The sequence below is a fragment of the Athene noctua genome, chromosome 5 (genome assembly GCF_965140245.1).
Source record: "Athene noctua chromosome 5, bAthNoc1.hap1.1, whole genome shotgun sequence".
NCBI classification, from domain to species: domain Eukaryota; kingdom Metazoa; phylum Chordata; class Aves; order Strigiformes; family Strigidae; genus Athene; species Athene noctua.
This window is the reverse complement of record NC_134041.1, coordinates 33,955,787-33,967,668: the sequence shown is the minus strand read 5'-3', so window position 1 is coordinate 33,967,668 and position 11,882 is coordinate 33,955,787. Positions and strand designations below refer to the sequence as shown.

General features: G+C 43.2%; 1 protein-coding gene across 1 annotated transcript in view; it reads right to left on the bottom strand.

Annotated features, from left to right (window-relative positions):
* LOC141961094 (ral guanine nucleotide dissociation stimulator-like 1) overlaps positions 1-11,882 on the bottom strand; it is a 57,913-nt gene that overhangs the window by 829 nt on the left and 45,202 nt on the right. Inside the window, exons 6-10 of the mRNA XM_074907643.1 lie at positions 9,892-10,016; positions 8,991-9,206; positions 4,580-4,683; positions 3,324-3,408; positions 926-1,015 (exon numbers count right to left, since the gene is read on the bottom strand). Coding sequence (XP_074763744.1) covers positions 926-1,015; positions 3,324-3,408; positions 4,580-4,683; positions 8,991-9,206; positions 9,892-10,016 — 620 coding nt within the window. The remainder of the gene's footprint in view (positions 1-925; positions 1,016-3,323; positions 3,409-4,579; positions 4,684-8,990; positions 9,207-9,891; positions 10,017-11,882) is intronic.

Genomic DNA, 11,882 nt, shown 5'->3' with positions numbered 1-11,882 from the left:
AAAGTTTCCCTGTATTTCTCTCTAAAGGGTAACGAGAGTAGTTAACAGAATTAATTTCTTGTAGGACAGAAACAAGGCAGTTGAAAACGAAGAACACATGTCTGTATTCACCCATCTTTTATTACTCTTCTATGTGACAGATTTAGTAAACTTCTGGAAGACCTGAAACTGAGGCCAAACCCTTGTCTCAGGGTCCACCCCCAACAGCTGGTTGGGATGTGAAGCAAATGCAAGCGGGAGCAGCAAACCTGCCCACCCAGTTATCCCCTTGCAGGGGACAGGGGAAGATTGGTGCCAGGGAACATGACGTGGCCCCCGCGTACAACCACCGAATCCTGAAATCTCGGAGCGTTCCCAGCATCAGATCTCTGAACACACTGGCTATGCTGAAGCTTTGCACATCCGTTTCCTCCGGCCTTTCAGTACACAGGCGGGTGTTACTGGAGTAGGAGGACAGCTGGGCTGCGCTAAAAACCACAGCGGTTACAGCGTGGCAGCTCAGCGTAGGCCATACGGCTTGAGCGGGGTGCAGCACGGATCCCGCTTTGGAACCATCTTTATATACAGATGTATGGGGCGGGGGGAGGGGGGGGATATCATCTATATATATCTGCACTTTATATACACGCACACAGAGTATTACCTGCTTACTGCGACCCACAGCATAAGTGAAATACAGCTTTGCACAGGAACAAACACTCTGACTGCCTATTCAGTCTCAACCTTTCGCTTCCCTCGCTTTGCATCAGCTAATCTATAGCACTGATGTGATTGTTTTTCTTGACAGCGGCACTCTCAAGGTCTTTACCTACTGCACGCTCTCTTTGTTAAATACCTTTCTAGTTTTTGCTTCTTATATCATTCACCACTCAGGGTTAATCACGTTATCAGGTCAAAAAGGGGAGGAAAAGGACCCCAAACGCACCATATCTTTTTGAAGTTGCAGCCGCCTCCGTGTGCTTTCCGCATTTTCTTTCACACTGCTGTCCAGGTTGGCAAATTTGGATGTTCCTTCCTGTGAGTTACAAGAGAATTAAAGGCAATTAACAAAGGATCTAAGCGATAAGCTGGCAACTATGTTTGTGTAAAATAATTGCAAATACATTCAATGGGGCAAGCAAAAATATTTGCTGTATAGGTACATGCACGTGTACATACATGTGCTAATTTTCCGGGACTTGTACACTGACTGGGAATTGTGGACAAAATCCCACAAAATTACTAGAAGGGAGTTTTTCAGCAAAGTGGCTCTACTCTGGTCAAAGCTAAGAGCTGTTGAAAATCTCCTGGGAGTTTAAATCAGAGAAGCTTAGATGCACCTTCAGGTGGCCAGATGCTTCTCTGAACTCTATCCTGACACTCTCGACCTCAGGATTTCTGTTTAATTTCCTAATCAGGACTGCTACAAGTAAACATCTCTATCTTATGTAATGCTTGCTTGTTTTTCTCATGCCGCAACAGAGATGCAGCAACTACCCTCTGTAGCTTATTGACTAATCCAAAACCACGCAGGAAAACAAGGTAATAGGTTTTCATCTCCACAAGTCAAGCTCTCCTGTGAATGGAGGAGCTATTTCACAATAGATCTGTAGCCTTTATTTCCCTGGATCCCTACGGGATGCTGGGAGTTACTGTTACTGTCTCCAGTGGTTGGACAGGTGGGGCACGAATGATTATCAGTCTTTTTAAGAGGCACAAAACAACAGCCTGCACTTGGAAAGATCCTTTCATCACAACGTTTACTTCTCTCAGTCACAGTGAAGGAACAGATCAAACTCAAACTGTATTTCCTTCCTCGGCTGGAAAACAAGAGCAAATGAAAAACGAGTGTTGTCTCAGTGTCTTCAAGATACTGAAAGATAAACTGGAGATCCTCTAACAGCAGCCGGCGGGCAGGCACAGAACCTGAAACTGCAGCTTGCAGCAGAGCCATTGTTTGGGGAGGAGAGAACACAGCGCTCCCTCTCCGTGCCAAACAACCTGTTGTCATGTGCCATTTTGTCTGCTTTACACTTACATTTGTAGGATGGATAGGCAAGGGCAAAGACAGCTTCCCTACAGACACTATTTACAGTGAAAGAAAACAAAGACTTTAGGGATTCAGTGGACATTCATCCTCCAATCGTTACAAAACAGTCCAAAAGGAGGAGTAGGAGAGAGGTTCTAGCTATTCTGTGGAATTTTTCTCCTCTCACTGCTTTCAAAATGTTTTGCAGATCTCCTTACGGCAGCTGGAGAGGGTGATTTGCTAGGAGCCAGAAGGTCTGGGCTCAGATTGAGTTGCTGTTGTGTCTTTTTAGTACTTAGGTTAATAAGCTGTTGTGAATACACATTTTCCCTCTATGCCTATTATTATCTCACCTGCTTTAAAATTTAGCTACAGGTGTTGATAAATGGATGATAAACAAAGGAGATTGACAGGTTTGAATGTGTTCACCCATCACTCCTGAGCAAAACACTGTGTCAAATACCAAGGCAAGGGGGTAAGGTACAAATGCCAGACTGACTGGATAGAACTGCCAAAAAATCAACTGGTCAGGAGGCAGTCTATAGAAACATTTTCATGCAGACAGAAAAAACTGCCACAAACATTCCATAGTTTCTACAGAATATAACCTTTCCCTGCTATTCTTCCTCACCCCTCTCAAGACCCAGAGCTTGTTGGCGTTCGCCCAGGAGAGTGCTCAAGTCAAACTGCTTCAGACAGAGCCTGCTTTGTTGTCCATCTGGCCACACACAGAGCAGGAAGCCTGTTCCTTCGAAATTCCCAGCCCTGTTTTCCAGTTCCAAGAAAGGTATGGGATGGTCAGATAAACATCTTGGTTTAATTCCTCAGCTGAAGCCGAGTGGCATTGTTCCAGTGAAGTCAAGAGCACTACAGCCGTGCAGCCCAGTTGAGAATCTCATTTGGAGCTGCTCTGCACTCACCAGTGCAAACCAGAGCCTTTCCAGGTCTGCTCAGAGGGTGCACCAGCTAGCAGTTCAGACAATCACCCTGCCCAAGAGACGTCGAACTCCAGCAGTGGGGGCTCCAAGGCTCCTGACCTGCTGTCCTGTGAACAAGCCCTCACAGAAACTGTGCTGCTGCACCCTGCTCTGTGTGGGTATCCAAGCTCAGCAGGCTAACAGGAGCGTAGGTGCTTTCAGGAACAACAAAATCACCTCTCATCCCAGCAGAAAAGCACAGGTTTTACAGACCTCTCTTCCCTGAAGCACTGCCTACCGTAGTTCAGGGAGAGACGAGCTTTGACAGCTCCTTAGAAGAAGGGCTAACCTCAGCTTTGATTGAGATCACAAGCCTTGCAACTCAAGCTAATTCTCACCTTCAGCAGCAGCTGCCTGCTTGTCAAATAATTGTCGTGGTCTGAGAAGGTATCAGAGAGCTCTTCGAACATCAGCATCATGTCCCTGTATAGGAAAAGATTAAATCTTTTAGGTTATCAGAAAGCACTCTAATACAGATCAGATTACTGGTTTTTTCCTCATGAATCGTTAACAGTTGGGCATGTAAAAGATACCACCACCAAAACGCATCCAGTGAGATGCTGCACATCAACTAGGAACTTTCCTGGGATCTCCTGGTGCTCCCCGGTAACGCCAGCCTTATTTGACAGCAGCACAAGGAATGCCACAGGTACGCCGATCCTGGGCAGGGCTTTCAGTCACACTGAGGGGTATCAGATTGTTGTAAGGAAGCGGGTAAATGGATACAAAGCAACAGAAAAATAGCTGTGAGAGGTATCCTACGTTTTTGCCCTGTGCCACGCACTCAGGAAAGCCAGAAGCTTGTAACTGTGTGAGCCCCTTTCTATTACCCCACACTATAAACACAAGATGGCAACATCCTGATCAGCAACAGGAACACAGGGCGGCAGAAGGAAAGATCCACCTCTCCTAGTGGAAATGCAGAAGTATGCTGTGTGGCAGAGCAACGTTTCTCTTTGTTTATCAAAGACAAAGGAAAAAAACATAAATCTGTTTGTCACCAACTGAATGAGCAGAACACCATCTTTCCTACACAGCTTTCTGGTGTCTGTCTGGCATGCAGTAAATATGCCAGTTGCACAAAAAGGTATTCCCCTGTAAGAAATACCATCTTCAATACAGGCTTGGATTTTGTAGTTTGGGGATATGTTTTAAGGAAATGTCAGGACCAAGAGAGGATTAGTGAAGGTTTGTGGCAACGTTGACCTCCTCCAACTTCACAGTAGAGGAGACAACTGGCAAGCATCATGGTGGCCTTTTGCTGACCTTCCAAGAACCGTGTGCTTGTGCTGAGTCAGTAGGTAGTCCCATAGTTCTTCAAAATAGGTTGTGGAAGATCCAATACGCTATAAAGGACAGAAGAGACCCAGTACCCCTGAGGGCAGGTGGTCCCGTCAATATGAAAGAAGAGCTCACAGCAGACAGACCCAAAAAAAGGGGTCTGAGCCTCACAGGAATGAGAGTATCTTCTAAGAGGACACTTGTCCATGAAGGAGCAGAATAGGAAGACCGAGAAGAACAAGATGGAAAGAAAGAGCACGGAGCTTTTTGTCTTTGTTTGGGGCTAGCCACAGGGGCAGAGGGGGATGCTTACTTTGAAACACACACCCAGGTCTTCTTCAGCCGATAGATGGAGTTGGATTGCAGTGCTGAAATGATGGCCCTCAAGGAGGAAAAATTCTTCAGGATCCTACATTCCTGTGAAAGGAGTGGTTAGAGATACAGGAGCATGTAATGTCAGCATTACGAATATGTTAGTGCTCTTCTGTTTGACTGGTGTCATGCTCGCTACACATTCTCACTGCTAAGCAGGCAGCTGTACAAATATGGAGCATCAAAAATATCACTCCCCCCCGCCACCCCCCCCAGCCAACAAACACTTTATGGGCTTTGGCATTTATATCTTGTTTTCCTCACTTTCATGTATTTGTGGTGATGTTGCAGTGGTACAGCTTCCAGTTGTCCCAGTAAAAATAAAAGTGGAACTGAGTCCATGAAGCCAGGCTAGAAAGCACAAATATTACACTTCTTAAAAAACTCTTTACAGTTACCAATCCCTTTTACCCTTTAGAGGAAAAAACAGGCTTTGCCTCTTTATATGTGGTATTAAAAATGTAAACCCTCAATCATCTAAGCGTCAATTAAAAATAAAGACATGCAAAGGAATAACCTGTTATTCAAGTACGTGCACACTGTTCAAGAGAAAAAAACTTCCCAGCTTTTCCAGAGTCAGTACCAAATCCTAACAGAGGGACTGGTTCATAGGCATTTCTTACAGTTTCTCTGGGGGAAAAGGTTGGATGGAAAAGGATACTGAAAAACCTAGTTCTCAAAAAGACAGCACAGATTCCTGGTAAAGCAGATGCAAGCAAGGAGGAGAGGGAAAGTCTGGCCTGAGACTCTTCAAGGAACTCCTGTAAATCTGTTGGCGGCTCATGAACTAGAACGCCCGGGCACCACAGACTTAAACTCTTGCAAATACAAGCTCTCACTAACAGGTGTCCGTACATGCAAATTAACAGACAAAACACGTGCCCATTTGACTGTTGCATGTAGATGAGAATATATCCAAATCCAAACTACAATTCCACTTTGCAAATTTTGATGGGACTCATTATTACACTAATAATGCTGAATATGTAAAGGATCCTTACAGTGAAAATAGACATACTTTATTTCCTTTGTAGGACTGAATCAATGTAAAGCAACCTTAACATAAACAAAAGTCAGACCTTGGTATATCAGCAACTCTGTTCACAAGTTGCATTAAAATTGACTGAACAACTAAGGCAAGTACATTTACTCCCTTTTATTTACCTAAAAAAAAAAAAAAAAAAAAAAATCTTTGGGCAACTTAGGAGGCTACATTTAACAAAGTGTGGTTTAAGAAGACTGACTAGGCACACCGCAGCACTTGAAGCAGGTTAGCAGTTAGGCTAGATGAAGACCAAGTTCACAATCACGTGGTAGGACATGCAAGACCTGAAAGCTCTTCTTGCAAACTTTGCAGCCAAAGGAACCACGTAACGGCTCTTCTTCTGAGACCGACACATTTAAGAACAAGACCCTGCTTTCTTTAACTTCAACTTGAAATTCAGACCGGGGAGAACAGGGATTGAGAGGCACAAATTCTCAGCACTGAGATTTCTCAAACACAGGAGTTTGCACTGGAAGATCCAATTTGGAACCATCTTGACTTAACTGCACGTTGCATAATCTAAAGCATATTGTTGCAGGACGAGGTTGCGGGACAAGACACACACCAATATGGTTAACAGTCAAGCTCCAAAGTTTATGAGAAAAACAAGTCCTTATATATTCTTGTACATTCTAAAAATAACGGTAAACCCGTGTGCTGCTCTAGCGCATGCCCATTTCAAAAACTAGTTCCTGTCAGCACTTTCAATAAGGACTACTAACCGCGGGCAGCCGGTAGATAAGTTTCTGCTTTGCTATTTTAAAGGAATCCCTTCTTATCTGTTTCTTCCATAACAAGCACAAATTCTTTTGCTTTTAGCCATCATCAGTCTAGACGCCATTAGTCTTCCAACACAAGTGCATCATTAATTCAGACGTCGTTAATCTCCTAACCCAAATACTGATGATACATCTACATTGTCAGTGACGCAGAAGGTTCACGACCAGGCATACGCACCCACAGCACATTAGGAATTCAATCCTGGATTTGGTGTTCTCAATGATTTAACTGATTGCAGACTAAACTTTAGCAAGCTTTCATTTACATATAGGAAGAATTTTTAAGACTGCTCTGAATAACATTGTTTCATGCTGTGCCCTTCACAGGGGGGAAACCAGAAAGAATACTGTGCAGAAGCAACTTTGAGTTTAAAAGATTAAGCATAACAGGGTAGTAACGATTTCAACGTTCCTTTTCAGTTTTAAAGAAAAAATTGTGTGAGTAAAATTGGCTGCTCCTGCTCAGGAACCCCAGATCTAGGTGGAGCAGAGAGGGCTGGCAGTTCGGAAAAGTATTCGGTTTATCCTGTAAACCAAGAAACTGGATCCAAAAGTCACGAACAAATAACAAACGTGGAACTCCACGCTGCTTAGTTACAGAGTCAGCAGTCTGGGAATAACTGCACTTTAATGAGGGGATTATTTTCTAATTCAGACATCTAACTATTCAAAACATTCATTTGCACGCAAAAAGCAAGCAGCTTTCTTCAGAAGTGGGCAGCTAAGCAGATATGCAACTAGCTGTTCGACATGTGCAATTATTTTGTAGAGCGTGCTCATGCATTTTTCACGTGCTTAGCTAAGACTGGAGCATTGAATTATGTGTATGAACTAAGTACAGGGAGAAGCACTGAATCAACAGAGGTGGAGATCAAAGTTCTCCATCCACAGAACAAGTATGCCGAGAGCGGTCCCTGTCCTGGCTTCCCGGGCCTCCCTGCTCCCTGGGACCAGCAGGAAGCTGCTTCGTACTTGCTCGCCCAGGCTGCAGCCCAGGCTGCCCCACGAAGGCCCCTTCAGCTGGTACCCTCTGCAACTTAAAGATCTGCCCACAGACAATAGGAATCAAACTTCCTAATCCATTCACAGGGGCTACAAAGCAGCCATCAGACGAGAACAATGAGTCAATGGAAGTGCCAAAAGAGGTGAAAGACTTCTTCCCCACACCAGCCTCCTGAACCAGCAGCTGCCAAAGCTCAGGTGCCAGGACTAACAACGCTGCCGCTGGGAGCATACAAGTGCAGGGTCAAGGTTGGAAAGCCTCTGCTTGGCTTGAGCTTTTTATGACTGCTTATTTTGTATAGCTCAGAAAGAATCCACGTGATTCTTAAAACACAAGTCAACGCACATCCATATGAAAGTGCTTTAAATGTTCTCTTCAAGAGAGATCCCGTTTGCTGCCAGCTGCCCAGTGCTCTGAGGGGAGTTAAAAAGCTTACAGTAAAATGTTAAAGATAAGATCTAAGAAATTAGCAAACTGGAGTTATGTAAAGAAGTCATGAAAAACCCTTTCGCACAAAGATTAAGAAACACACAATCTGCTACAAGACAAAGGAATCGAAGCCAAGAGTATAAACGGGTTAGAGAAACGCGTGAGACAATGATAAACCAGAAAGGTAAGATGAGGAGGAGTCTGGTACCATATTGTAACTCTACTTATTTTTTCTGGTCACTGCTTGCACCCCTCACCCCCTCCAAACTCAGCTGGTTTGCATACATGATGGGAACCATGAATAACTCAGTAGGCAAATGACCTTCCAGCCTCAAGGACTTTTCAAAACAAAAGAGTACAAACAATAATTTCATTTTTTCCATGTTGAAGAGGCTACTGCTTCCTAGAAGTGTTAGCTTTCTCTGCACTTACTTCAAACCCTGTATTTGCTTTCCTTTCACATGTACACACACATATGTAAATGTATAAAACACAAACAGTTGTGCTGCCTTCCACCACATCTGATTTCAAGTCCCATGGCGTTCATCGACGCAGGAGAGGGAGCATGATGCTCACTGGCTGAACACGAATGGCCAAAGGCAGGCAAGTGCAAAGCTTATTCTGACTGTGCCTGCTGCTTGCACCACTGCCAGTCCGACTCCTTTCTTGTTAGACTTTCTTCTGCAAACAAGTCTAACCTTTGGATGATATCAACCATCACTTCTCTTCCTTCCCTGATACGAGCAGCATTTAGTTCCAGGGAAGTGAACTGGTTGAATTTATACCCATCTTCCCATAAACGTTGCATCATCAAGTATGTGGCACTCCCCATCTGCAAGACACAGTACCTGCCTCACCCATTAATTAGCACTCCCCAACCAAAGAGACAAGCACCAACCCCACTTCCATGGTGGGGAAGCAACTGAGGAAGGGCAACACTTCATCTACTGTTACAAAGAAAGGCAGTCAAAAATAGAAAGCATTAGAGCTAAGATGGCCTGGGACCAACGCATCCAACACCTTCCTCCCCTTCCAACTCCCCCACTCCAAGGCACCCACACGAGAAACATTAAACAGTCTAGAATAAATGCCTTACATGTGCAATATGAATCCATTTCTCAATGATCTTGGCTCTTTGCTGTGATTTGAGCTCCTTGTCCTTCAGGATAGTGCTGACCACACATTTGGTAACGACATTGAACTGTGAGATGGTAGCCCTGATGGTCAGCGCCAGGTGCTTATATTCTTTCTTATTCCGTCGAGACCAGATGCATCCCAAACAGTGGTAGGGCACAACCTTCTTGAAGAGTTCCTAGAGTGAAGCAGAGGTGTCTACGTCAGCAGGGTTCTCCTAAATCTCTACTATCCACAAGAAGAAATGCATGTTTACATGGATCTAAATCTAATATGGCATTAAAAGGTAAATATTTGTTTTCCGTTAGTTTGAAATACACGCTTTGGCAGTATGTACACTTTATTTTTTTTATACATAAAGTGTATATACTTTAATATATATATCTATTGTATATTTGGCAGAAATAGACACTTTATAGGCTTGATGCCCTAAAAGAACTGACAGCTAAACACTCCTGGGAAAACCAAGGGGAAATTCTTTTATATCATGATATTTTGAAGGAGATTGATACAGACAAATCAAATCAGAGCACTGCATTTAAGAGTACCGATACATCTTTAGTATACGTCATAAAAATGTGCTATTTCTCAGGTGTACAAATACTGAGCTTTGCAGAAAAGGCTACACAGTATACATTCACGCTTATTTTAATTTAAAAAAAAAATAATCTTTGGAATGACTGAAGGAAAAAAAGCCCAATGAATGAAGCCAGTTTGGATAACCAAGCAGAGCTGTGTTCTGTGTCCCAACAACAGACCTTTTCTGGAACACTATACTTACATTGACATATCTTTACAAAAAATTTTTAGAAGCCCCACACTATTTACCCCAGCATTTCAAGTAGTACATATACTCTACATACTGCATCCATGTATGTCAACTGTTCTGCCACAAGGTCTGCCTGGAAAAAAGAGAATTCTTCAGGCCTGCTGATGTCCATTTCCTCTTCATCACGTAGGTTACAGAGGGAAGCAACACGGAACCCATCTGTCCAGGATGGAAAACACGACTTGGTAAATTTATACAGCAAACAGTGAATCAAAGCAGATGTTTGTTTATTTTAAACCACCACTCTATATATTATAGCAGAACACACAAAGGGTCCTGCCTGACCTAATAGCCCCGCTGTGCTGCATATTTTGGTGAGAAAGATGATGACCAGAAAATTAAATTGGCAAAGAAAAGGTGGAAGGAAAAGAGAACTGAGCTGTTCAGGGTCTCTTAGCAGAGAAGTGACTTAACCCATTCACTAAACATTCTTCTGAAAGAAGAATGCCCCAACAAAAATTTCTTATTAACATTGCAGAATTTTGTTAATCTACCTTTTAGTATTAATGCGTCTTATAATCTGAAAAACCAAAAATTAACCAAACTGAAAAGGAACAAGACTGCAGTCATATCCCCAAAATACTGCATTAGGAGTGCTCTTATATCCAGATTTCAGCTCCCATGTGGGGAACTAAAAGGAGAGATCAGATTTCTTGGCACCATTTGTGCTTACATAAACTACATTGAAGAGAGTTTATTCCAGCATCCCTCACCTTCCCTCTCTGGGATTTCTGCCCAGAAAAGGGAGAACAGTGAGCACCTACAGCATTCAGCTGAATGCTGCTTCTAAATCTGCCCTGGGCAGCAATGAAGAGGTGAGAGAGGAGAGTTGTCCTCATCAAGGGACCAGATCCAGTGCAGAAGGGAAAGGATTTCACAGATGTTCCCATGTCACCTTTTGGCTCCCACAGGTTGAGAACAAAGCCACATTAAAACACAAAGAAATATGCCCTTGTTTCCCATGGTAGAGGAGGAAGTCAAACAGAAAATCTCTGAAAAGAAATCCTCTTCCTAATCCCTTTTACTGTAAGGTGACAGTAACTCCATGAGAAGGGAGGGAAAAAAAATGGACTTGTTGAAGACTAACACTGAAAGTGCTGAGTTTACTACTAGTGAGATTTCATTAACAAAAACAACCAGTGCATTTCAGAGTGTGTTGTGCAATACTTCATAACCAGTTAAAGCAGAACAGATATTAAAGCGACAAAAGCAGACTGCGATATTTTATCATTGTTTTTCGAAATACTTCAGTTTTCCTTTCTTTGTTCATTAGCAAAACCTAATCATCAGTGTAAATTGCTACAGTTCTGATGTAACAAATTATTAACTAGAGGCTCTATCCAGACTTCCATCCGCACATTCCAACTGCACAATTTATTGACAGAGCTAAACGCAATAAAGGGAGACCTCTGTTCCAGCATTATTTTTCCGTGACTGTTTTGTAACACTGCGCATAATTAAATGGATTTCTACCAAACTGTTACAAGAGTTACACCTTCTTCTCCCTCTTTTTGGCTGTGTAACTCCTCATTTTCCCTTCCGCCTTGAAATTCAGTGAAAATCCTCATCGCAAAGTTGCAACCCTACTCAAAATCTCCCAGTGCCTTTAAAATCAGGTCCTCGAGTGCAACGCAAGAATTTTCCTTTTCTTTTTTCATGCCTTTTTTTTCTCTTTTCTCCTTCACCTTCATAAATGTGTAACCAGTCTTTTCCCTGCTGTCCAAGAAGCTGGAATTCTCTCGTACTCAAGTATCTCATCATCTTCAAATCGCTGATCCGTTTAGGTCCCCCTCAAAGCCCAGCTGCCCTCTTGACTTCACTGACAGCAACCACGTGCCCCTTTTGAATTTGCAGTCTCTGACTCACCTTGATTTGCATTGCTCAAGCAGCAAGAATTGAGGCCAGAAATGGCTTTTTTCTACGTATCTGATACTGCAGTCTAATCTACCGGCATGGCTGATGGCAGCACTGAACGGAGGTCTGATTACGCAAATCAAACTGTAGGATTAGGACCCAAATTTGTAA